This window comes from Equus caballus, chromosome 22 (genome assembly GCF_041296265.1).
Source record: "Equus caballus isolate H_3958 breed thoroughbred chromosome 22, TB-T2T, whole genome shotgun sequence".
Lineage (NCBI taxonomy): Eukaryota > Metazoa > Chordata > Mammalia > Perissodactyla > Equidae > Equus > Equus caballus.
This window is the reverse complement of record NC_091705.1, coordinates 16,278,397-16,305,815: the sequence shown is the minus strand read 5'-3', so window position 1 is coordinate 16,305,815 and position 27,419 is coordinate 16,278,397. Positions and strand designations below refer to the sequence as shown.

At 41.9% G+C, this 27,419-nt stretch overlaps 1 protein-coding gene across 3 annotated transcripts in view; it reads left to right on the top strand.

Moving 5' to 3' along the window:
* Positions 1-6,531: 6,531 nt before the first annotated feature.
* The window catches only part of PLCB1 (phospholipase C beta 1), a 668,292-nt gene continuing 647,404 nt past the window's right edge, over positions 6,532-27,419 (top strand). For 2 of the 3 annotated variants that reach the window (XM_023626130.2, XM_023626131.2), the window contains exons 1-2: positions 6,532-7,041; positions 25,762-25,839. In XM_023626130.2, the coding sequence (XP_023481898.1) occupies positions 6,943-7,041; positions 25,762-25,839 (177 nt within the window). In that variant the 5' untranslated portion in view covers positions 6,532-6,942. Of the gene's footprint in view, positions 7,042-8,742; positions 8,823-25,761; positions 25,840-27,419 lie in introns of those variants that run through there. The other variant, XM_070247468.1, reaches the window with a different exon arrangement.

Below are 27,419 nucleotides of genomic sequence, written 5' to 3'. Positions count from 1 at the left end.
TTTTAAGAAGAAAAAAGTGCCACCATTTTGGTAACATAACTAAAGCAGTCTGAAAGGTTTTTTCTTTCACGCGATAGAATTTAGAGAAAAGGCACTGTGCTATTAAGAAAGGGTTCAAATAAGAACCTCCGGGGCAGGAAACGTGTAGCTCTTCTCCATGTGCAGGTGATAATTTTAAGTTGTCTTCTTTTGAGTCTCTGCCTGTCTCAGTGTTTTACTTTTTTTTTTTTTTTGAGGAAGATTATTCCTGAGCTAACATCTGCTGCCAATCCTCCTCTTTTTGCTGAGGAAGACTGGCCCTGAGCTAACATCAATGCCCATCTTCCTCTACTTTATATGTGGGACGCCTACCACAGCATGGCTTGCCAAAAGGTGCCACGTCTGCAGCCAGGATCTGAACCGGTGACCCCTGGGCTGCCGAAGCAGAAAGTGTGAACTTAACTGCTGTGCCACTGGGTCGGCCCCTCAGTGTTTTATTTGATAACAGATTTCACTGAGTCAGAACTTGGCCATTTCATCACAATGAGTGTTCTTATTTACCAACTAAGATGTATAAACCTTATCTCTTACGTTGATGTGAAATGTAATGATGATAATGATAGTAATGACATTTATTTCTTAGCTCAAATACTCTAAAAGTACACATAACTGTACTGCGCAGGTGAACAAGTGATCAGGATGACCTTTAACCTGCTGTCATTCAGGGACCCAGGCTAACAGAGTCTTCTGCTCTGCCTTCTTTAATGCATGGCTCCCAAGGTCGTCTTGGGGATCAACTTCGTTCCAGCCAGCCAGGTAGGAAAAGAGTATGGTGCAGCACACTTGGAGGGTTTTATGTGCTAGAGACTATTTCATGTAAAGTAATGTAAGCTTTATGATTATCATAAAGCTAATTCTGGCCAGTGTTTCTCCATATTTCTTCATTATTTCAAAAAAGATAGAGTTAGAGGAAGAACACTGATACTTAGATGCAATTAGAACTCATTTATTCAGAATAGAAGAGAGCTTTTGAATTCTAGAAGGTTAGAGATGAAAATGGATATGATTGAGTTTATAGAGTCAGTGCAGGCAAAAAGAAGTCGACTAAATCATAGACCACAGAAGTAGGATGCTGTCTTTGAATATTGCATAAAAAAGTTATTCTAGAGCACACAAAGGCAATGTAGTACCAGTTTAGAATAATTATAAATGCATGAACTACTATTGATTAGCACTAACTACATGACAGAGACTTGCATATATGATTTCATTTGATCTTCACACTAACTCTTCACGATAGCGTAGTGTGGTAATTAAACGTGGTGGCTCTGGGATCAAAATGCCTGGGCTTGAATTCTGGTTCTTCCACTTTCTAGCTGGAAAATCCTGGGCATCATTGAACCCTTCTCTGGCTCAGTTTCCTCCACTATAAAATGGAGACAATAATAGTAAGCCAGTTCATGGAGTTAATGTGAGGATTAATGCATTAAAAGTGTAAAACCCTTAGAGTAGTGTCTGGCATACAATAAACTTTCATTGTTGTTATTATTCATCCATTAATGAATCAGGCTACTGTATTTCAAAAGGGGTGAGAAACTTTCCCAATGTCACACAGCTAGTAATTGATAGAACTTCTGTTAGAAAATGTCTGCTCAAATTAAAACACCTGTCCTTCCCGCTGTGGTGGGCTTAAGTGAATCATGAACTGACAAGAGAATGGGCTACACACACAACCACTTTTCCAGGAGAATTGGGAATATTTATATTATACTGTGATTAAAAGTATGGAGAATCTACTCAGATCTGAGTAGCGAGTTCTAGAAGTGCTTAACATGGTGGTTAAGAGTCAAGTTCTAAGGTCAGAGTTCCTAGGTCTCAAACTATCTCAAGTTGTGTGACCTTGAACAGGTTAATTCACCTCTCCAAGTCTCAGTTTTATAATCAGTAAATTGGAGGATAATAACATTGTCCATTTAAGGAGCCAGCCTGGTGGCACAGTGGTTAAGTTTGCACGTTCCGCTTCGGTGGCGGGGGGTTTGCCAGTTCAGATCCTGGGTGTGGACCTACACACCACTTGTCAAGCCATGCTGTGGCAGGCATCCCACATATAAAGTAGAGGAAGATGGGCATGGAAGTTAGCTCAGGGCCAGTCTTCCTCAGAAAAAAAAAAAAAAAAAAAAAGAGAGGAGGATTGGCAGCAGATGTTAGCTCATGGCTAATCTTCCTCAAATAAAAATAAAAATAATAATAATATTTGTCCACTTGATCAGCTGAGAGTAACAATGATGCATAAGCAATAAAGACATTTATTTTCTTACTTATCAGGAAGTCTAGAGATGACTCAAAGGGTTAACAATTTCATGAAGGGGGATCAAAGCTCTTTGTGTCTTTCTACTTGGCTGAACTCTTTACACAACAACATATCAAAAAAAAAAAAAAAAAGAGAAGAAAAGAAAAGAAAAGAAAAAGAAAAAAGAGAGAGAGAGAGAAAGAGAAAAACATTTCCCAGAAGCCCCACCTCCCTCAATACATTGGCCGGATCTGAGTCCATAGCCACCTCCTAGACCAATCATAGACAAGGGAGAATGGGATTCTATAATTGGTTTAGGTCAGTAGTCCAATCACAGTTCATTCCCCGGGAAGAGGGGGAAGCCGCCTCCCTAAGCACAGTGTTGCCACCTGAACCAAATCACAGTTTGCTTACAAGAAAAGGAGGATGGGAGGGTGCAGTTGAGTAGTAAGGGCTACGTTATTGGCTGTCTGGGAAGTGCTTAGCTTAGTGCTCTGGCCTAGAGTGAGTACTCCATAAAGGTTAGCTTTACCAACTCCCTGAGGCTGACATCCTGGAGGGCAATTCTGTGCTCTTACGAAAAGCAGACCTTTCTATTGTTTTAGAAACAGAACAGAACGCTGAACTTGATGGATCACAGGCCTGGCTCACGCAATTTTGGATGTTCTTACAGGTCCCTTTGCATGGCAAAAATCCTCACACTTTAAAATGCTTCTGTCTTGCATCCTTAACCAGAGGTGTGGAAAACGAAAGAGTTGAAGCAAGCTGTCTTGTGCCTTATGCTACATGTTGAAGGGGTCTATCCCGCAGCCCTCCTGGATCAAACTGCTTCCTTTTGCTGGCAGAAGCAGCTCCCACAGCACAAGTTTGTCTCGAAGACAAACACTGTTGAGAATTCTACAGCTTTATTCTCCTTGTTACATTCACATTCACAGCGACAGCTGGGAAGGATCAGGAATACTAGATGAATGACTCAACCAGCTATTGCCACAATAATGGTACATAACAAATTACTCCCCAGCTTGGTGGCATTCAACAATGAGCATTTATCGTCATGCTCATAAGTCTGCAGGTTGGTTGGGTTCTGGCGACCCAGAATAGGTCTGTTGGATTTGCCTCCAAGCTGAAGATTGGGCCTAGGTCTACCCCACGTGGCTGCATGAGATACATTGATCTCATGGCAATGACAAGAAACCCAAAAGGTCAAGCCAAACCTCACAAGCTTATTTCAAGTCTTTGTTCAAGTTACGTCTTCTAACATCCCATTGGCCAAAGCAAGTCACATTGCCAGTGGGGTTGATAAATACACAGGGTGCCTAGTTGAATACTACAAGGTCACATGGCAAAATGTGTAGATACAGAGAGGGACATGGAACAGAGAACAACGATGCCATAAGCCACGATGAAGAGGCTTAATCCACCTTCTCATTTAGCCTAGAATCCATTTCGAATCCTCTGAACTGTTCTTCTAGAGAGCACATCTCTGGTCCGTTTTGCCTTCCTAAATCATTCTAGTAGGTAAAACCTATTTGACCAATAAGCTTTCCAACTAATAACTGAGAGACTGTGGGAGAAAAGAAAGGAGAAAAGAACAGCTGTGGTAGGATCAGTTGTAAGGACAAGCGAGAAGGCCAGGACCCCTGGAAGTAGAGTTTGTTACAGTCCTTGGCAAGTAAAGAAAAAAAGCAATGTGAGAACATGACCGGTCGGTGCCTTCTGTGAGGTGACGAGCAAGCCAAAGCTGCTGGTTAGAAAATCTATGGGCAGTATACTTGGGTTTTAGTTTAGGGACATGTGATCAAAATGAAACAAATCAAGCTTTAAAGAGATTGTGGCAAGTGGCTTCCAAGGATAAGGTGTGACTCCCAAAAGAGAGTAGGAGCCAGGGGTCCTGTTCACCAGGTTATCCATGCTGATTATAATCGTGCCTAGCGTACAGCTAGTGATCAATACATGTTTTTTGAATGCATTGAAATATTTAATAGTAAATTTGGTAATATTTTGACTGAGTTTATAAACATTGGGCCTTGGAAGCCATGGGGGCAGAGGACAGGGAGAGTGGACACTTAAGAGAAAGGAATGTTTCTCTCATTCTTTCTTTGTTCATATTCTTCGTGTTTTAAAATGACTTAATTGAGATATAGTTTACTTACAATAAAATGCACTCATTTTAGGCGTACAGTTCTACGAGTTTTGACAAATGTATATACACATGGTATAGAATATTTCCATCACCTCAAAAGTTCCCTGGTACTCCTTCCCTGTTTATCTGTGCCCACACCTGACCATAGGCAACCACTGACCTGCCTTCTGTCAACATAGACTACTTTGCCTATTCTAGAATTCCTACAAATGGAATCATGCAGTGTGTAATCTATTGTGTCCAATTTCTTTGACAAGGCTTAAATGCTGCACATTTCACCCCCAAGGTTGCACATCCATTCCTTTTAGTGCTGAATAGTGTTCCACTGTTCAGGCATAACCTCAATTTGTTTATCTACTCACCTGTTGAGGGACATTTGTGGTTTCCAGCTTTGGACTATTATGAAGAAAGCTGTGCACACTGCTGCACAAGTGTGCGGGAACACTTATTTTCATTTCTCTTGGGCAAATACAGTAGTCCTCCCTTATACGTGGTTCTGCTTTGTGAGGTTCAATTTCCCGTGGTCAACCGCAGTCCCAAAATATTAAATGGAAAATTCCAGAAAGAAAGAATTCATAAGTTTTAAATTGCCTTCCCATTGTGAGTAGCCTGGTGAACTCTCACAAAGTCCTGCTTAGTCCCGCCTAAGACATGAATCATCCCTTTGTCCTTCGTGTCCAGCTGTATATGCTACTCCCCTGTTAGTCACTTAATAGCCATCTGGGTTATGAGATCAACTGTAGGTATCGCAGTGCTTGTGTTAAAGTACTCCTTATTTTACTTAATAATGACCTCAAAGTGCAAGAGTAGTGATGCTGGCAATTCCGACATCCCAAAGAGAAGTGGTAAAGTGCCTCCTTTAAGTGAAAAGGTGAAAGGTCTGGATTTAATAAGGGAAGGAAAAAAGTAGTATGCTTTAGTTAAGATCTACGGTAACTTTTATTACAGTATATTGTTATAATTGTTCTATTTTAGTATTAGTTATTGTTAATCTCTTACTGTACCTGATTTAGAAATTAAACTTTATTGTAGATTTGTATGTACAGGAAAGAGCATGGTATATACAGAGTCCGGTACTATGGGCGGTTTGAAGCATCTACTGGGGTGTTGCAGTGCATCCCCCACGGATAAGGGGGTGTGTTGCAAGTAGGAGAGGAAGTTCTGGGTTTTATGATAAATAAATGTGTAATTTCCTACAAAACTCTTCTCCAAAGTGGCTCTACCATTCTATGCTCTCTCCAAAACTGGATGAAAGTTCCAGTTGCTCCACATCCTCTCAAACACTGGTATTATCAGTCTTTTAAATTTTATCCATTTTGGTGAGGCTATCTCTTTCTTTTTTTAAAAGAAATGACAAATGTTTGTTGAATAAGTGAAGACATACTTTCTTAGAATTGTCTTCTAAGTGAGCAAGTTTCTATCGGTAAGACACCTCTCTCTTCCTTTCTCTCTCTCTCTCTCTCTCTCTCACACACACACACACACATACACACACGCAAACACACACAGAGCAGAGGGGGCCTTCTGTTTCCCTGGGAAATAAAAGCGTTGCCTCTCTCAGGATGGGCTTTCTATCTCAAAAGTACAACTTAACCGCATGCCCCGGCTTCCAGACCAGCGCGCTGCCAACATCAGGCGCGGGGAAGTTTCCTCAAAGAGCCCTCACTCCAAACCTCTCAACTGCTCTCTTCTCTACTAATAAATAACAATTGACTTTTCAAAAAGCTGGTTTGTGGCCGGCGCTGGAGAGCTCCAGCTCAAGGGAAAAGCTGTGGATTGCCTCTCTGATCCCTCCCGATGACTCCCTTTTCCCACCGACTTCAGATCCAAAGACATGTCCAGGCTCCCGCTCAAGTTCCCCCCAAAACCCCAAGGAACGTGGCTCCGGTACACCCCCAGCACCCCTGCAAGCAGGGCACGGGGCATGCTCAGAGGGCGTGCGGGAGGAGCAGGCGTTGCCTGCAGTGGGGCCCTGGAGCCGGGAGGTGCCGCTGCGTCCCCGCTTCCCAGCGCCTGACCCAGCGCGCAAAGTTGGGCTGGAAGCCGCCGGGGGAAGGAGGGACCGAGCGAGCGAGGGTGGCGGGGAAGGGGGGGCCAGGAGGAGGAGGAGGAGGGAGGAGGGGAAGGAGCAGGGCGGGGGGTGGGGGGGCGCCGAGCGTGTGTCACTCGCTCTCTCCCTCTGTGTATAGAGGATGTGCTGAATGGTGCGCTTTGAGGCGGCGGCGGCTGAGGAGCAGGATCCGGCGCTGGCTGGCAGCCTCGGCTGCCCGGCTCGGCTTCTCTTCGCCCTCCGAGGCTCCGCATCCACCGCGGGCGCCCGGCCCCGCGTCCCGCCCGGGGCATGGCCCGGCGCCTCGCCCGCGCGCGCCCCGCCTGCTGAGCCGCGCCGGAGGAGGTGCGGAGGCCGGGAGGCCGGGGGAGGCCGGCGGGGGAGCAGAGTCAGCGCCTCCGGAGCAGAGAAAGGAGCCCGCGCTCCGCGCCCCGTCCCTGCCGCGCTCGCCCGGGCCGCCCGGAGCCCCAATGAGCCCAGATGGCCGGGGCTCAGCCCGGAGTGCACGCTTTGCAACTCAAGCCTGTGTGCGTGTCCGACAGCCTCAAGAAGGGCACCAAATTCGTCAAGTGGGATGATGTAAGTATTGGGGCGGCCGGGCTCGGGGCGCTGGCCGGGGCGCGGGGCAGGGCGGCGTGGGGGTGGGGCGAGGGGCGCGTTATGCAATGGGCGCCCCGGCAGCGGGCAGGGGCGGCCTGGGGGCGCACAGGTTGGCAGCCGCTGAGGCGGGTAGCAAACAGCAGGGGTTTTGCGCGCGCTCCTGTGGCCACGGGGGTTAGTAGTTGACATCCTGGCTGGATCTGGCAAGCGCACCCTGAGGGTCTTAAGACTTTGGGGCCAGTGGAGCAGAAGGGGCAGGCTTTGGCGGGTGACGGTCCTGAGAGTTTGGAAAAGTGGGGAGTGTGAAGTTGGGACCAGCTGGAAAGCGCTGGGGTGTGAACCAGACGCGTCCCTCTCAGCCCGCAGACGCACCCCCTATTACCGCCTTTACCCCCTTTCGAGAAGGAACAGCCCGAAGTCCGAAACTGTTTAGTGATTGCTAACCATCTTAGCGCTTTTATGGGAGCCCATGCGGCAGAGGACACAGCATTCCAGCCGACAGGTGGTCGTTCTTGCCAAACTTCAGCGCCTTGGCTAAGGAGTCAGGGGCCCTGAGAAGGACTGGAGAGGACACACCTGGGGACGACTAGAGAGCAGAAACCGGGGCGAGGGGGACGGGGGGGCGTTGCGGGGTCAAGGAGGGCTCAGAGGGCCGACAGGCAAATGGGGAGGGCTAGTTTTGAGAACTGAGCTGGCTGGAGTCTTCAGCTTAAAATACACCCATCAAGACATTCCCCCGTAATTTCCCCAGGTCTTGTCAGGTAGGGCAGAGTTTAGCCCAGCTCCAGATCTCCAGTGTTTCTTTCGCATGAGTCCTGGACCCTTGGACGTCAAGTGACTCTCCCCCACCCAACCAATGGCCTTCAAACACTTCAATTAATAATCTTGCTGAAAACACGGGAATCTTCAGATGGAGGATATTATCATATCAATTTTATGTCCTTGGTGTCATTCAAAAGGTTTGATAAGAGCGACCCACTGAATAAACCTGAGCTGCCAGGATCTAAGGAAATTTAGGTCCCAATGCCTACGACATCTCTTAAACAGGAGGAATTATAGGAGAATAGGGAGTTCTTGCTGAAAAGATTTTCTATCTAGTAAATTATGGCTTGTTATCCTCCAAGGTATTTTTCTTTAATCTTCTTTTAAGCCATTTTCCAGTGTCTGAAAACAATTTAAATATTCCAGGTAGCGAATCCAGTTACTTAGCTGAGTGGGTCTGTCTTTATTTTGTCCAGTTGGAAGCGCAAACGGAACTTGGAGGACGAGCCACAGCTTCCTTGAAAGCTCATGCCAATTATTAAACGCTGTAGGCAAGGATGTAAACATGGATCCTTTAACTGGGGACTTGACGCTTTTCTCCCTCTGTCCCAGTCTAATGACCGGATGTTTTTGTAAATAGAATAGAATCTAAACAATAAATTCAGACACAGATTAAATGCTTTGTTTGTGTCAAGGGAAAAAAATAGAAAATGCAATTCAACAACAAATAAAAAGTCTTGCTCATCTTGAGATCCTAGAACAGAGAACTAATGTGGTGTGGATTTACTGAGAAAGAGAGTGAAGGACAGAAGGAAGAGAGCAGGAAAGAGACTTCACAAAATAAAAAAGGGGGTTTGGCACAAGTGCTGGGTTTCTTCACAGTGATGATTTTAAACTGTATTTTAAATAATTCTCCAGAATGTCTAGTTTGGAAGAAAGTACCCAGTGTCTCTTTGAAAATGAAGGTCTTCGATGGAAACACATTTTGATACACCCAGGTAGATGATTTTTGTTATGTGCATTTATGTAACATTTATTTCTTCCTCACTTACTGATGCCAGGGCCTGGGCTAGATCCTGGGGAGGAAAAGGAACTAGACAAACTCTCTCCTGTTACAGTCCTTATATGTTAGGTGGAGGGGACAAACTATCATCAAGAATACCAATGAGACAGAGATTATGAGTGGTGCAATGAGAGTAACAGAGAGGCCACTAGTCAAACACTACCTGAAGAAGGTGGGAAGAACTTTCTCTGAGCACTGCAACAGTGAGTTTCCCGGGAAGCCCTCCAGGAAGGATGTAGGCGCTAAGGAGAGGGCCAGTAGATCTCAGATCTTTCATATGGGAAAACCCAGACTGCACCCGGGAGTCGAGTTATCTGGAATATGATGAACTATCCTGCAAGTTCCTTGCCTCTCTTGGTCTCCATGGTGATATGTGGACCAAGAGGATACCTTTCTTTGGAGTCCTTTATCCTCCCTAGGTGTCAGCCGTCTACTCTTCGCAGTTCATATTTGCCCTTTGAGATTCAAGCTAATTTTATTGCATCTTAGTGACACTGTGTGTTGAAGACAAAAGAGAACTAGATTTTGCATCCAAGGGCCTAGGTTTACCTGCTGACTCTTTTGGCAGTCAGCTGTGTGACTTTAGTTTAATCACTTAACCTCCCTGAATCTTTGCAGCCTTTTGTGCAAGACTGTGAGAACGCTACAGTTCCTATTTCATCTAATAGTTGGGAATAGCTAGTAGGATAAAGCAGCCCTTGTCACATTTCAGAGCCATCAGCGTGTGCATGAGAACCATCTGGAGGGCTTGGTAACACTCAGATTGCTGGAACCCACCTGCAGTTTCTGATTCAGAATGTCTGAGGTGGGACCAGAGAATCTGCATTTCTCATAGGGTCTTGAGTGATGCTGATGCTGCTAGTCTGGGGAACCACACTTTGAAACCACTGAGATAAGGTTTGTGAAATAACTTGAAAATTATGACAGTTAACACAGTCTCATTGGCCTGTGTAAATTATTGCTGGTTTGTGAATTTCATTTTATGTCTATGTTTGCATTTTGAGAAATTCATCCAAAGGTTACCTTTCTACCTAAGAGGTCAAAAGACCTCGATGACATAATCCTGGACAACCTTTTTACATCTTCTGGGATATTTTGTGAAGTGTCTCTGATGCCAAGACTGGCTTAACTCACATTCATACATTTCTTCTGAATTTCTTCTATGCAATAAAAATTTTTCAACGTTTTTACCTGCTTCTGGTGGGATTGCTGGAAAGGGAAAGGAAAGAGAGAAGATTTTTGAGTGGCTGTGTCGTCTGACTTTGTGTATCTGAGCAGAGGGGGCTGCTGTGTCTTTCCTTTTGGCTCCAACTTTGGGAAATACGTGCTGCCCCTTGCCCCAGGGGTACATACCCATCTGCTTGTTTAGAGGAAAAGTAAATACTGGAAACAACTTAAAAATCTCTCAAATATCTGATCTCACTTAAAAATTGTAGAACCCTGCTCTCTGGTCTTTAAGAGGAAGGGAGGAAACTCATAAAACAGATTCTGAATATCCTGTTAGAAAGCATATGGGACATTTGAAAGTGATGAGTTTGGGGCTATTTAGAATTGTTAGGAGATTCTCTCTTGTTCTTTGAGTGGTAGAAGCACCATAATCAGTGGTCCTGTTGTCCTGCTCACCATATGGAATGGAAGATGTCACCCAGAGGGCGCAGGGGCCTGCATTATCTGCTGGCTACCTACCAATGTCATGGTGAGGCTGCAGACATTCTAAAGATCATAGTCAAAAGCTTTGACATAGACACTAACCAATCACAGCAGACAGCAGGTGGGTGATGGAGCTGGAGCAGGGTCCTGGAGACACTGTGTTGCACCAGGGCCAGGCATTAACCTTTCTTTTGCCTGATCGTGGGAGGTCTGGGAAGCTCCAGTGTCTGTGAGGGCATATGGAAGTATTACAGTGGTTTAACAACTAGTAATGGTGTATATAGTCTGAACATCAAGGCCAAACCTTGTCCTCCAGAACTTGGCAAGCAGATAAACGAATGACCTCTCCTGGCTACCAGATATCAAAGGATGCAACTTTATCCTTGCTTTTATTTTGCATTTGTGTATTATCAGGCTCTGGTGCTGGGAGGTGGTTGTAAAGGACCCTGAGCATGATGGGAGAGTTCTGGTGGATGGTGGAAGGGGAGTTACTCTCTCCTTCTCCCCTAGGGACTTAGGCTATTGAGAGTCTGGCCTTCTCCTTTTGGTCCTTGGCCTTGCTCTGTATTGGTCAGGACGTCGAGGGAAAGTGGAAGGATAAAAACTGTACAGTAGGCGCCCACCTTCTGATTTGTCCTGTTTCACATCCCAGGGCCCTGTCTCTTTGTCCAACAACCTCTGGGCATGGAAGGCTTTTCATTTCTTTGTTCTTTCTTTTCCTTCACTTTCACCCTCCAAATTCAGATCTCACTGTGGGTAAGTTGCTTGCTAAATCTCAACCTCAGTTTCCTCATCTGTAAGGTATACCCACAGAACACCTGTTAATGGTAAATGAATGAAGGCACATGCGTTGCTTTGTGTTGTGCCCGACACATGGGAAACCCTCAATAAAACATGTTCATAAAAGTTATTGTCCCCCAATAGTTAGAGGGCCATGGATTTTATCAAGGTGGTCGGTATGTGTCAGACGACTCTTTTATTGTACAAGTGGGAAGATCAGCACTTTCTTCCATTCCCTTTAATGTGCGTTTGATTTTCATATTTTATAATTTGAAAAGGAAAAAAATCAGTTTTTTACCCTTTTTAAGAAATAGAGATGTTTCAGAGAAAGTGAATCTACATAAAATGTGGGATCCCTTCTCTTTATAGCAAGTCAGTTTGCAAAGCATCCAAAAGTTTTATTTCTACTTAAATTCCTTCAAAAAATATATGCAGTAGGTACACAGGTATGATACCCAGAAGGAGGAGGAAACAGTTAAACAAAACTCTGGTAATTGAGCAAGAATATAAATATATGTATATATACCCATAGGTAATAAATGTATATAAATAATCTCACGTCATACGTCCTGTCTTGCAAGCGCAATCTAACTTTCTAAAGTCGTAATTTCTAGACTGGCTAAGTTGTTTGAAAAGAAGGCCGAGGAAGCCCAGAGGTTTGGATTTGCATTAATGCCCTGTGGATTTGAAACACAGAACTGCTCCCTCACTCTCCACCACTCCCCACTTCTCCCCAAAAAGCCCCCATACCCAAAACAATTAATAATAATTTTAAAAAATTATAGGAAATTGCACATTTCCCGTCATCCTATATGGAAGCTTAGAACTTTTGCAGTGTGTAGAATGTGCAGTTACAGTTTCCAAAATGATGACAAGAGAGTGACGACAAGATGACACTGACAAGATTAAGAGAGAGCAGAGGGGAAGGGCCAGTGAGGTGGTAGATGGTGGATGGAGGGGGCCCCCACCGAGCGAGAGGCAGAATTTAGACTGGAAGGCTGGCAGGTGCCCTCTAAAATGCCACTTAAATATGCCCAGATATGTCCATTTTTTCATGTCCAAAGAGCTTTTGTGAATTTCTCATTGATGGTAATTACTGTAATTTAAGCATAAGAATATAACTTTTTCCGTGTGAGTCCGTAAAGCTATTTTAAGCTTTTCATCAGAGTGTATCATGCATACAGTAAAACAGGCAAATCTTCTGTCCCACTGGATCAGTTTTCACAAAATGAGCACTCCCACGTTAGCAGCACCAGATCAAGAAACAGTATTGGCAGCCCCACGGTCCCTGAGTGCTCCCTTCCAGTCCCTCACCCCCTCCCAATGGTAACCATTATCCTGACTGATAGCTGCATAGATTGGTTTGTGTTTTTACTCTAATACAGCTAATTTTTTTCAATGAAAACAAAACAAAAGCAAACCTCTTCAACCTAAAGCAGTTTTATTATTGCTGAATGACCCTTTTGAACAATTACAACAAAAGTGACTTATCTTGGGTTTAGATGACCCTTGTTTGGGTCCTTATCTGTCCGAGGGCGAATGGAGTCTGGGAAGTGAAGCAGGTGCAGTAAATACCCCAGAAGGAGGAAAGAGTTAAACAAAGCTTTAGTAATTTAGCAAGGAAATGTAATGCCTACAGGCTGTTATTGGCATAGCAAAGCAGACTAGTAGGGTGTTGTTTCTGGAATATATTTTTGTCTCGTATGTTTTCTCTCTTATCTTGCCTGACTTTGATATTCCCACCTATGGTGCATTAGGATAATTTGCTCTGGCTATTAGCATATCTCAAATACTTCTCTTGAAAGCTTAGCCTATCAATAAATAGCTTCAAATTATATTTACCTGTAATGACTGTTTAAATGGGACAAGAACCTTTTGCTTTTTTATGTTGCTCTTGGTAATCTGTAGTTAAATGTTTCTTTATCAGGATCCTTCCATGTTATCATGAACAAGGAGTGCCAGGAGAAAATGGAATGGGATTGATTGTGAATTGTTGACTAGTGCTCTGGGTCCCCACCTAAATTATAAAGCCTTGGTCACTGAAAACGTTAGTTTTCCTGTTACCCGAGCTAACATTAGGTTCATGCAGCCTTTTCAGATCATATCACAAATTCCATCTGCTCAGACAGATTTCACAAAGCTCCCCTTTCTCCTTCTATGCCGTGTCTGATCCCCCAGTCAGAGCCACTTGCCCCTAGGTATCAGTAGGGAAAGGAACTAGAGACATATTTCTGAGGTCAGTTACACGCGAGATCCTGAGAAAGCTATCAATTTCTGTAAAAAACTAACTGAAATAGCATGTAAAGAAGCTAGACTCTTTAAGAGTCTTTCTGGTTCCCTTCTGATCTCTTTAAGGTCTGATATTTGATTTTATCTTCTTCACATGTTAATTTCAATTTTCGGAAATTTTAATTTTAATTCGTATTCTGAAAAAATGCTTAGGTATATGTATTAACTGATGTTGACTACATCTGTCCATTTATCAAAGAACTAAATTATTGTAAATGGGGAAACAGACTATTATATAAAACAAGACAAAATAAATATTTAATATTAAAACAGAATTAAAAGCATCCTGCATCTGTTTTTCATTTCAAAGATTCTTTTAGTTCATAGTATTTGATTAATGTTTTGTTTCTTATTATTGCAATGAAGTTTTTTGAGCAAACTCTGGGAAAATGGATTAGTTAGCAAAGAAAATTCTTACCTGAACTAGTCATGACGGGTATCAATATATAACATTGATATCTAGGATATTAAGAGATTATTTTGTTGTTAAAAAATCAAATTTTCTTTGGAACTTATTAATGAAATAAGTAAGGGAAAGCTAACTTGATTCATTTTATAAAAGAGGTCATATGAGCTCAAAAAGAAGATGGAAGGCCACAGAGTAAGTCAGCAAGTAGTCTAGTAGGTCTATTAAAACTAAAATGAAGGATGCTAACCATGATGCTTTCTCAGGTGTACTCTCTTGGATGTGGTTGAGTCTCACTTAGCATCCATTCCCACATGGGACCTTTGTTAATACAGACTCTGGAAATCTAAAGCTAAGTTTACTAGACTCCTTTGAGGCATCTAGTATTCTGGCTGCAAATTAACCTCCACCAAAGACACAACCTCATACGGAGGGTAGAAACGTGAAAGAGGCCACCTTTCTGCATCCTTTGGGTTGTTTCTACAGGTATGTGAAATGTTGAAGGAGGATAGTATTATCTTCTATAATTGTTCTCTGGTATCTGGTTTCCTGGTCTGTGGGCACAAAAAGGCATTGATGACAATAGCTGCTCCCTGTTCTCAGATTACTCTTCTTTGTCTTCAGCTAAGCTGGTGTGTTTTTGATGCCAGGAGTTTCTTCTTGATTTCTCACCTTTCTGAATGTGTTGGAGGCAATGGCTGTCCTCAAGGGTCAGAGGTATGGTGTTCTCCTGTCGTTCATGGAGGCCCAGCCTGAAGCCCACTTCTTCAGTCCTTGCAGTGATTCTGTCAAGTGCTTAATTACCTGTAATTAAATCCCTTTATGTTCAAAATTTGCAGAGAGGGTTTCTTTTTCCTTCACTAATCCATGCCCGATACGGCCTTTCATGGTTCCAGAATTTCATGATTTTCAGCCCTAATGTGCAGTGATGATCTAGCCATCCTATGTAAATTTCTCCTTCAATATTACATTTGAGTGGAATGGAGTTTTGCTATAATACTGCCTCTGGAGTTCAATATGGAGAGTGAGTCCTAATCACAGACACTTAACACTAGTAAAGCATTATTATTTGTTTATATTCACCTCCATTCAGTCATCAAGACTGCCATGAGTGGTAAGAAAAGAGGAAGTGTTATTATTCCCATTTTACATGGAAGCAAGCTGAGGCTAGTGAGTCATGACTTCACCAAAGACATGCAACTAGTTAGAGCTAGAGTCTAAATTTAAAACTACTTCTTTCGCTTAAATTCAGGGCCATTTCCAATCTACTATGGCATCCCCAAGCAGGATCCTTTGGTAATAAAAGACTTTTAATAGAATCCAAGTGAATACAAGTTGAAAGAGATTCTTTGACTTTTCCAAAGAATCTCCTTGATTTTAGGATTCATAAAAATGAGGCTTAGATTCCTAGAAACTCATCTCCTTTGGCTAGAGTCTTTAAAACAGCTGTTTTTGTGGTGTCTATACACAGTTTATTTTTGTCTACACTCTATAGGACATGGGAACATGGGAAAACATCATAGCTGCTTTGAGGCGCAGAGGCCAACTGTATAGTAGTATAGTCTACAAACGGTCCACATCACTTAGTATAGAACCGTGGAAATGGAAAGATATTCAGGAATGATGTTAAAACAAAGTTCATTTTTTTCATTGCCTAAGTGACGCTTTTGTATCTATCAAGACTCATTACATGTGCTTTTCCACCTTTTTCTCTTCCCAACATATTTGCAAATACTGTCTTTTGTTGGGTTCCTGTCAAGACTGGTCCCATGGCTTCTTATCGAAATTGTTCATCTTGGAAAATTAAAGATATGGTATGCATGAAGGAAGTGTAGAGGAAGTCACCTGCCCCCCAAGCAAGATGCAGAATGGCTTGGAATTCAAGGTAGTGTCAGTTGAGAGGCCAGATGTAGATATCCAGTGTAGGAAGGTGCATACAGGAAGGTGGATATGCCTTGTCTCTATTACAAATGGACCAGGGCTCCTGGAGAACGTTAGCTTTCTATTAATTATCTTCTTTCCCTAGGGTAGAGAATTGGCCTGGCACTCAGTAGGTGCTCAGGGAATGTTTGTGGAGTGAAGGAAGTGTCTCGTGTGTGTCTGGCTCACAGTGGCTTCACACAGTGGAATGTACAGTCTTGAGGCAGACCTGGAGACCAGTCATGCTCCCGAGAGACCTCCACGACACCCTGTGTGTGGTGTTGGTTGGAAAGCCCTGTGCTACATCCTTCCATTCCATCTGAAATCTCCCAGAGTATGAGAGTCTCTGTGGCACTCTTATGTATGGTTTATTCATGTGAGTTTGAAAAGCTAAATGTTTATTGTCAATACAGAGCTAACAGCTGTCACAGCATTGATTTCCTGTAAGGTCTAAACAGGGCTTAAGGTTGAGTGTGTACTCAGTTGCGATTCAATATTGGTTGAAAATTATGATGTTAATGTATTTATATCTGTTATTCTGAATGTTACCAGTGAGTTCTATTTTCTCAAAAAGATGCTCACACATATACCCAGATATTGCAGTGAAAATTGCCCTTAAAGAAATTCAGAAGTGTTGAGAGTGACAGAACAAAAGACTGGTGGTTGTGAAAACATTGTATCACAATAATGATTCACAAAGAAAAAAATGAATATATGAGCTTTATTGCCAAAATAAGAAAAATATCAAATAAAAGGCATATCGTTTAAAAATATTATTTATAATAAAACTTCCGCCTACATTACGTCTTCTGTTTAGAGGAAATGGAAGTGACTGGGACAGTATTGTTGACTTCTGCCCTTCCCCACTCCCAGTTTCATGTAGTTGGGTCACCTACATTTTCCCACCTGCCCTCCTGTGCCTGGGAGAACAACACACCTTCTCCATGTTCTGGAGCCCATGCTTCCTGGTTTCTCTGGATCCTGGCTTCATTATTATTCTCCCCTTTGACAGTATCTGTGGAAGTTTCTCCTCTGTTGAAGCTCTTCTAAGAACACGTATGTCATTAAGCCTTTAAGTCATAAAAATCCCAACACAGAGCCCAGCACAACGTCCTCCACCCTCCTTCCTCTAATTCCTGCCCTCTCGCTCATCTTCTTTCCCACAATGAAGGTGTAGTTTATCCTTACCGCCTCCCTTTCCACACATCCCACCCACCACTTCTCAGCCCTTCAAAGCCTTATTCTGCCTTCACGACTGCTTTGAAATTTCTCTTGCCAAGACTACTGGCAACCTGCTAGGTGCCAGCCCCAACTGATAGTTTTCAGAATCTACCTTGCTTCTTTTCCTGAGGTTTCCTTCCATGCACCCGTTCAGTATTCATACTTTAAATACGTACTGATGCCTCTTACAAGCTGGACATTCTGCTAGTGTTGTGGATTTATGATGATAAATGATTCAGTTCCAGCCCTCATGGAGTTTCTATTCTACTGGGGGAGATGGATGCTAAACAAATAGAGGTATAATTATTCCGTTATAACTGTGGTAAGTGCTACAGGAACAAAGTACAAAAGTACAAGTGAGTATAAGAAGTGTGGAAGGTTTCCCTGGAGAAATTCTATTTATGGAAAGATCTGAGTTGTAAGTAGGAATTAGTCAGGCCAACTTGAGGAGGGGGAGTGCATCAGAACAAGGAAACAGCACGTGTGGGCAATCCAAGGAGGGAAGGGCATGGGACTTTGAAGGACAGAGCAGAATAAGCAAGTGGGGCACTTGGTGGCTCAGATAGTGCTGGCAGGATGGCAAGGGCCTGCGTAAATACTGCTTAGGCCACTGCAAGATTTTATCTTTAAAGATTTTAATGGGAAGCCATTATAGCTGTGTTTCTCACCCTCGGCAGTATTGACATTTGGGGCCAGGTGATTCTGTATTGTGGGGGGCTGGCCTGTGCATTGTAGGATATTTAAACCACTGATTTAAATCTTAACTGATTTTTAAAAGTATTGGGCCACTGCATGAGCACATACACACACACACACACACACACACACACACAAGTACATACGTGGCCAGTAAGGGCATGAAAAGATGTTCAACATCATTAGTTATTAGTCATCAGGGAAATGGAGTTAAAGCCGCAGCGAGATGCCACTTTCCACCCATCAGAGCTATATCTTACTGAAATGCTCGGTTTACTCCTCTGATGCCTTGCTAAGCAAGGAGCACCTTGGATGATTGGGGATCTGTGCTTTTGTGTGAAAGCCTACTATGTGTCTGAATACAGGTACATGAATCTGTAAGACAGTGTCTGAAGTAAACCGCACAGTGTTGAAAGAAACATGCTTCCAACTTTTCCCTGTATTATGTTTAAAGGGATTTTTATACCTGTGAGTAAGAGACAAGTATCTTAATGGTGCTTCTCTCCGCTGTTTTGCAACCTCTCTTCTGGACGTTCTTACTTCCTCTTCTTTCATTTATTTGGGGAAATTGCAGACTGGACGCAGCCCTGGAAGAGAATTCTCATCAGTGCTGGTGCACGTAGAAGTTTTACTGCACTGCTCCTAATCTAACACTCTAGCGTCCAAGTTTACCTCTACTGAGTTTTTTCACAGTCAGAGCTGCATTCCTGACATATAGTGGGCATCATGTGTGATTTCCTCTGATGCTTAGAATTCTTTTCCCTTACGTAGCTGTTTCCCCCCAAGATATATATTTGCTCTGTTGGCTCTGCTGCTTCCTGTTACAAGTCTTGGGCAATCCTGGTGGAATATCTTTTGTTATTTTTCCCTGTGGACTCTGTAATATTGATTAGTTTAGAAGTACACGTCTCGATCCACGTGTGTCCTCTTGTAATAGAGAAGGTAGAATAAGAACATGTAATGAGAACATAGAATCACTGTGGAGTCGGGATTGCAGTCCGCCTTGGCCCCTAGACTTTCTGACAGTGGTGTAAGAAATGCGCTGTGTCTGTGGACAGGTTCTTGACATTAGCATTCCGGTTTAGGGTTATAGCCTGTATTCGTTTACTAGGGCTGCCGTAACAAAGTACCACAGACCGAGTAACTTGAACAACAGAAATTTATTTTCTCATAGGTTTAGAGGCTAGAAGTCTGAGATGAAGGTGTCAGCAGAGTTGGTTCCTTCTGAGGACCATGGCCTCTCTCCTTGGCTTGTAGATGGCCGGCTTCTCTCTGTGTGGCTACATCATCTTCCCTCTGTATGTGTCTGTGTCCATATTTCCACTTTTTATAAGGATGCCAGTCATATTGGATTTTATCTCCTTTTAGCTTAATCACCTCTGGAAAAACCCTATCTCCAAATAAGGTCACATTTTGAGGTACTGGGGTTAGGACTTGAACATATGAATTTTACGGGCCACCCAATTCAGCCCATAGCATACCTCGACCTGGTTAAATGCAGCTCAGAGGGTGGCAGCGTGATGGCTCAATTCAGATATTTGCAGAACTGACACTTTGACAGGCAGCTAGATTTATTTTGTACTACTTAGGTGTTGAAACTAGATGGTAGCTGCGTATATGGAAAAACCCCCAAACTTTCTAACTGGAATTATCTGACCAAGTTTGGTTTGTGAAAAAGATTTCCCCGTTAACGAGAGACCTTATTTCCCCATAAAGGTTTAGAGCTGCACTGCCCAATAGAAATATCATGGGAGCCATTTGGGAAATTAAAAATTTTCTAGTAGCCACATTAAAACAAGTAAAAGGAAGCAGGTGGAATTAATTTTAATATAGTTTATTTAATCCAATATATTGATTTCAATATATAATCAATATCAAAAATTATTAATGATCTATTTTACATTGTTTTCATTCTTAGTCTTTGAAATGTTATAGCCCACCTCAGTTGAACCAGCCACACGTCAAGGGCCCAGTAGTCACAGATGGCTAGCCAGCCCAGTCGGGACAGTGCACGTGCAGAGCACGCATTCTCAATGGGGGCCATCTCACCTCCAAAGAAATGAAAAATGGTTCTTGAGGGACAGAAAAATCTTAGTCTTTATTTTTTATTTTGCATAAAGCACAAGGGTACATACGGCCTATAAGTAGATATTCAGGGGCAGGCCCAGTGGCTGAGTGGTTAAGTTCGTGCGCTCTGCTTTGGCAGCCTGGGGTTTGCCGGTTCGGATCCTGGGATGGGACCTATGCACTGCTCACCAAGCCATCCTATGGCGGCGTCCCACATCGAAGAACTAGAGTGACTTACAACTAGGTATACAACTACTGCTGGGCCTTTGGGGAGGAAAAAAAAAAGAGGAAGATCAGCAACAGATATTAGCTCAGGGCCAATCTTCCAAAAAAAAAAAAGATATTCAGAATATCTGTGATATTAAAATTTCATTGAGGATGATTAGGGAAATAAATGTCTCTAGAGGCTCCTCAGTGGGGCAATAACGAAAAAATGTTGAGCAGCACTGATGTAGAGCATGTCCTTGAGAGTTTAATTTCCAGTGCTTCCCTTAGCTTAGCTGGGTTTCCTTGGGCAAGTTATTTAACCCAAGCCTTAGTCTATTTATCTGTAAAATGGGTATAATAATAGTGTCTGCCTCTTAAATTATTGTAAGTATTAAAGGAGAAAATCCATTTAAAGTTCATCCTGCAGTGATTGGTTCAGAGCAAGTGTCCACGATGTGTCTGTTACTATTCTGACAGGGATTTTTGTAAAGAATATTCTGGTATTGGAAGGAAGTTTGGACTACTAGTACCTCTGTCATTTCTTGCCAATTTCTTTCGGCTATATTATTATTTTTCTTTTTTTCATAGTGATTTACTTTATTTTTTAACATTTCATCTTTTTTATTGAGATATAATTGTTATATAACATTATATTAGGATATATTGTTGATTTATATCAGCACATTGATGAGCAAATCATTGTAATAAAGCGTTATAGGACTTTGTAATGTTAATGTTGATTCCAATGGCTCTTTTTCCTGCTGAAAGATGTCTCATTCTTTTGGATCTTGTGGTTCTGTGGAAGTCCTTTTCTTTCTTCCTTGACTGTCCTTTATTTGGCTTAAAGACGTTTTGGGGATTCATGTAAATTGCACAACAGCAGCCCCTTATATCATTATATTAGTCTTCACTATTGATGAGGTAAGATGAGAGTAAAATGATTTCTATCAAAAAGAGAGGAGTAAATGGAAATTTACTGTACATCACGCACTATTACTAACTTAAGATATGTTTATTAGTGTTCTCTTTTTCAAGGCAAATATTTATTGGAGAAAATACCTTATAATTTAAAATAAGCAAATTAAAGTGGTATTCTTAGTTGGAGGCAATGTACTTATAAGACACCGGTTTATCTACATTTTAAGTTCACTGGTGCTCCTCAGGCCTTTACGTCACTGTATTCCTGACCCAGAGCCTCACCCTCCATAGGCCTCTGTCAGCAGATCTCATAATGTGGTCCCTGGACCTCAGCAGCCTCCTTGAGAGCTTACTAGAAATGCTGATTCTCAGACTCCTTCTCAGATCTGTTCAATGAGAAACTCTGGGCAAAGGGCCCAGCAATCTGTGTTTAACAAGCCCTTGCAGTAAAGCTCATGCACCTGAAAGTTTGAAAACCACCGTCTTATGGAATACACATCTTACAGATATTGATGGAGAGATAAAGAGTAAAAGATAGATCATCTGAGAGCTGTCTCCATTATTCTGCAGTAAAATGCTGCAAGAGTCACAATATGTCTGCAGTTGCCTGGGAAATGAAGGGTGACCATATATTTCAAACTTCAGATCAGAGCATTTTTTCTGACAATTAAGAATGCTTGGGACCTGGGTGGAGGGGCTACAGTGGTATGGCGAAAATATAGACACTTGCAGCTATGTGGGAGGTGGGAAAAAAGCAGGTGGAATTGAAAATGGATAGTCGTGTATTTCTGGGTCAAATCCCGCCTTGCATGGCAAGAACGCCAAGTTCCAGCTGATCTTGGAAGGTTAGAGGTGATTATGGAGGAAGCAGGCAGGGAGCTGAGATAAATGATCATTTAACAGAGGAACCGTAGCGGGAAGAGTGGGGTCAAGAAAATATTGAACAAAGGAGCTTTAATTTTGAACGAGGAGAAAGAATAAGCTAGAAATAGCATTTGAAACAATGAGGCAGCCTGGAACAGTGTTCCAGAATATACACTTGAGCCGTTTTACTCTGCTAACTTTAAAGATTGTCTGGGATCCTTGCAGTGAATTGTCACCAAGATTTCAATTAGAATCTTGTCAGATGCTCTTGTCAGACACTCTGATAAGAAAAGGAAGTGACCTGAGAAGGGTAAGTTAGACCTGCAGGTTCCTTCCAAATTTACCCGGAAGTAGGGATATGTGCTGTGTACAGCTTGTTGGAAACTTTTATTTTGCCCCACTCTAGAAGAGCAGATGAAGAAACAGAACTGAAGATATTGCTATGGTTTCTTGGAAATATCGTTCTGAACTTTTATGCATGTGACCTCAGAGAGGAAGCTTAAAATATTTTAAAAATTATTCTTTCGTTATATTATCAAATTTGTTTCCAAATTCTTTTTTGGACATTTAAAAGTAAATTAAAATTTTTTAAATTCCGGCTGAAGTTCTATGAAACAACAAAATCCTTGTGAAAAATATTTTTCAAACTGAATGTTAAGAATGAATCTTAGGGGGCCGACCCGGTTGCGCAGTGGTTAAATTCGCAAGTTCTGCTTTTCGGCGACCCGGGGTTCGCCGGTTCGGATCCCGGGTGCGGACATGGCACTGCTTGGCACGCCATGCTGTGGTAGGCGTCCCACATATAAAGTAGAGGAAGATGGGCACGATGGTAGCTCAGGGCCAGGCTTCCTCAGCAAAAAGAGGAGAACTGGCAGTAGTTAGCTCAGGGCTAATCTTCCTCAAAAAAAAAAAAAAAAAAAGAGTGAATCTTAGGAACATTAGGATAAAACAGAATGGTGGTTCCTCAAAAAATGAAATATAGAGCTATCATCTGATCCTGCTGTTCCACTTCTGGATACATATGGAAAAGAATTGAAAGCAGAGACTCAAACAGATATTTGTAGGGGCTGGCCCCATGGCCCAGTGGTTAAGTTTGTGCGCTCCGCTTCTGCGGCCTGGGGTTCGCCGGTTTGGATCCTGGGAGCAGATCTATGTACTGCTCGTGAAGCCATGCTGTGATGGCATCCCACGCAGAAGAACTAGAATGACTTACAAGTAAGATATGCAACTATGTGCTGGGGCTTTGGGGAGAAAAAAAAATGAGGAAGATTGGCAACAGATGTTTACTCAGGACCAATCTTCCTCACACACACACACAAAACAAAACAGATATTTGTAGTCTATGTTCATAGCAGCATTACTCACAATAGCTAAAAGGTAGAAACAACCCAAATGTCCACTGATGGATGAATGGATAAACAAAATGATCTATATATACAATATAATATTATTCAACCTTCAAAAAGAATTTTTGATGCATGCTACAACATGGATTAACCTTGAACACATTATGCTAAGTGAGATAAGCCAGACACAAAAGGACAAAGAGTGTATGATTTTACTTATATGAGGTACCAAGAATATAGTGAAATTCATAGAGACAGACAGTAGAATGGTGATTGCCAGACAGTTAGAATGGTGATTGCCACTCCCTGGGAGGAGGGAGTGAGGCGTTAAAGTTTGATGAGGGTGGAGTTTCAGTTTGGGAAGATGAAAAAGTTCTGGAGATGGATGATAGTAATGTTTGCACAACAATGTGGAAGAACTTAATGCCACAGAACTTTACACTTAAAAATGGTATATTTTAGGGACCAGCCCAGTAGCGTAGTGGTTAAGTTCGCATGCTCTGTTTCAGCAGCCCAGGGTTCAGGGGTTTGGATCCCCCAGCACAGACCTACATGCTGCTCCTCAAGCCGTGTTGTCATGCTGTGGTGGCATCCCACATACAAAATAGAGGCAGGTTGGCTTGGATGTTAGCTCAGGGACAATCTTCCTCAAGCCCCAAAAAAGAAGAAGATTATCAACAGATGTTAGCCCAGGGCCAATCTTCCTCACACAAAAAAGGTAAATTTTATATTATGTATACCATGATAAAAAAAAAGAATGCCATGATAAACCTTCATTTAATTTTTTTTTTTTTTTTTTTTTTTGCTGAGGAAGATTCACCCTGAGCTAACATCTGTTGTCAATCCTGCTCTTTTTGCTTGAGGAAGATTTACCCTGAGCTAACATCTGTGCCAATCTTCCTCTACTTTCTATGTGGATCAGTGCCACAGCATGGCTGCCGACAAGTGGTGTAGGTCTGTGCCAGGGAACTGAACCTGGGCCACCAACAGAGCCTGCCAAACTTAACCACTAGGCCACAGGGCCGGGCCCTCATTTAACATTTTAATAAATCAGTTTTTAAACATAATCCACTATAATAATAATAATAATAAACATTGTTATGTGCCAAGCATTAGTCCAGGTGCTTTACCCAAATTATTCTATTTCATTCTCACAAAAAACCTCTGAGGTAAGTGTTATTATCATCTCATTGTTTTTCAGTTGTGGTTGTGTAAAATGAGGCACCAAGAGGGGACAAGCAGAGCTTTGAGCCCAACGGAATGGCCTCCAGAACTCTGCTTCTGTAATAAAACTTACCGTGTACTTAAGCCATCTCAATCTGCCCTACCCATCAGGAAAACAATCCCAAAGTTCAAAATTATCTCTGCAAGTTTGAATTTTCATTACAAGGCTTTTTGATCCGCTCGAGGATGTGACATAGCGTAGTTATGATGTGTATGAAAAAGTTGAAATAAACTGGTAATTTATTTCTCTTTAAAAAATGCAATTCCTGCAAAGGCCCAAGTGTTTCAGTATAAAAATCCATATCCAGTGGCATGCGTTTTCTTGTGCAGATGGTGTGTCCTTCTGAAAATTGCCAAAAAGAAAAGAACACATATTTTAGAAATGTTTAATATTGTAATTACAATGCCTGTAGTTTTTGCTTTATAATTTGCATGCTTTAAACTCAAAAGACTATTTGTTTATGACGTTTTATTTTGTCATATGAAATTTAAATTTGCAACAATTTTGTATCTAGATTTCCAAATATGTAGAAAATGGCCTTATTTTCTGTTACCTTGGAAACAGCAATGTCCAAATGCTATGTTTACTCTCTTTAGTACAATTAAAAATCATTTTATAGAGCAAATGTAATTTAAAATATTATCCTCAAGCATAGATTTTAGTTCATTTTATTTTATTTTTTTTGAGGAAGATTAGCCCTGAGCTAACTACTGCCAGTCCTCCTCTTTTTCGCTGAGGAAGCCTGGCCCTGAGCTAACATCCGTGCCCATCTTCCTCTACTTTATATGTGGGACACCTACCACAGCATGCCGTGCCAAGTGGTGCCATGTGTGCACCCGGGATCCGAACCGGTGAACCCCGGGCCGCCAAGAAGCGGAACGTGTGAACTTAACCACTGTGCCACGGGATGGGCCCCTAGTTCATTTTAATCAAATAAAATATGTAATGATGTTTATTGTTAAAATTATTTGGAAAACTAGATATAGCATTTTAATAGAAAGCATGTCAATGCCTTTAAAAATTTGTCTTAATCAATGAATATATGCATCAGTGGGCTTTTCATTTACAAGCAATGCACAAATATTCTAATTATTTGTAAAGTACCTCTGTTATGTAATTAATAATGCTACGAAGTTAAAGATGCCATCTCATTTTTTTGAAGTTTTTATTAATAGTTGATGACCTTAGAGGAACTTTTAACAATTGTTACTCATTAAGTAACTCCTGGGTAGGACTTTCTACAACAATATATGTTAATATATGTATTTTTCTCTTACCTTTCTAGGACTCTGCTATTGTCACTCCAATTATTTTGAGGACTGACCCTCAGGGATTTTTCTTTTACTGGACAGATCAAAACAAGGTAAGAAGTGATATCTGTCTTTCTTACATTTTCCAATTGGTTGTTGATTTGCAAAGTATCTTATCTACGTAAGTATATCCATTTCATAGATGACCCTTCCTGATTTATTTAAAGATTCTACTTAAACAGATATCTAAGGCAGAAATGTCTTAGGATTTTCCAAGGACTCTAATTTGAAATATTAGATATGCCAAGTCCTAGAAACATTAGATGTGCTAAATCCTAGAAATATTAGATGTGCTAAATCCTAGAACAATTGGTGTCTTTTAGGACAGGAACATGGAAATGTAAATTACATCTGCTGTCGAAGAAAATAAGAGCATTACTCATTTAAGCCCACCCTCTAACTCTACCCTTAAAGAATGAAGAAAAATGATGAGAAAATCACTTTTGACCCTAATGACTGTCACTTTGTCTTTCACCTTCTCTTCCTTTGCCCCTTGGCTGCTCAGTAAGGGTCCTCCCAGCTTCAGCAGGAATTTGGCCTTGATCATTTCTTCACATTAGAAAACCAAGAATAAGATTCCTTAGGCTATACCTTCAATTTTTTAGGAATTTCTTCCCATATTAACTTTTTGTCCAGCATTTCATGAATTTAGGATCTCATTTATTATGAAACCAATTGAGATGATTCCATATTGAATTATTAAAATGTAGAATGTCTGCAGATCGTAAGATTTATTTGGAGTTTAACGGGCAGTTAGACAAGAATATTCATAGAAAGTGGTTATTATTTCAAGAGACAATGCCTCAATTCTGTACTTGAACCTATGAGGCCACGGAACACAGAATATTTTGGCCCTAAGGTTCTAACATTTGGAGAGATGGCATAGGCTTTATTGAGAGTGCTAAATATATATGGAAACCTATAAAGTACCTGGCACCAAACTGTGAGGTGCTCTTAACCTTTTCCCATCACCACGTTAGGTCCCTATATACAAAGTTACTGGAGTTTGTCAGCCTTGCCTTCCGCTTTTGGGGCAACCTCAATTTCACCTGGGAGTGGTCGTGAGGAGTTGGCCCTGTTCAGTGGCATGTATGGGGTTGGGGTGGAGCCTGGGGGAAACTCTTAGGGTACTGGAAGGTAATTTCTGTTCCCCAGGGCCAGTCCTGAATGGCCCGGTTGACGCGTCATCCAAAAGGCAAATTTTAGCCTTGTGGCCCTGGAATTACTTTCTGCATGTGGGGCCCCTGGAATCATTTCTGGCCACGGATGTGGGTCTAAACCATAGACTCCAAGCTAATGTCAAAAAATGTGTTTGAGTAAGATTTCATACCCACTGTTCATGTTTATTACTGGGTGTGTTAATCACTTTGGCTTTGACATTCTGTTTGGTTTCCTGCTGTTATGTATAAAACAATGGCTTGAAAGAGGGTTTTTTTTTCCTCCTAAAGGCTATTTTTAGGACTGTTGAAGCTATATTCATGAAAGATATATTTATAATGCCTAGAGCATTTTTAAAGGTTGGGTATTTGTACACGAGACTAAACTGTCAGTTTGATTTTTCAGCTTGTAAATCAAGCTCCTATAAAAGCAACAGAAGGTATTTTGGGGCTTTTAAATAATTCATGGCAACTCA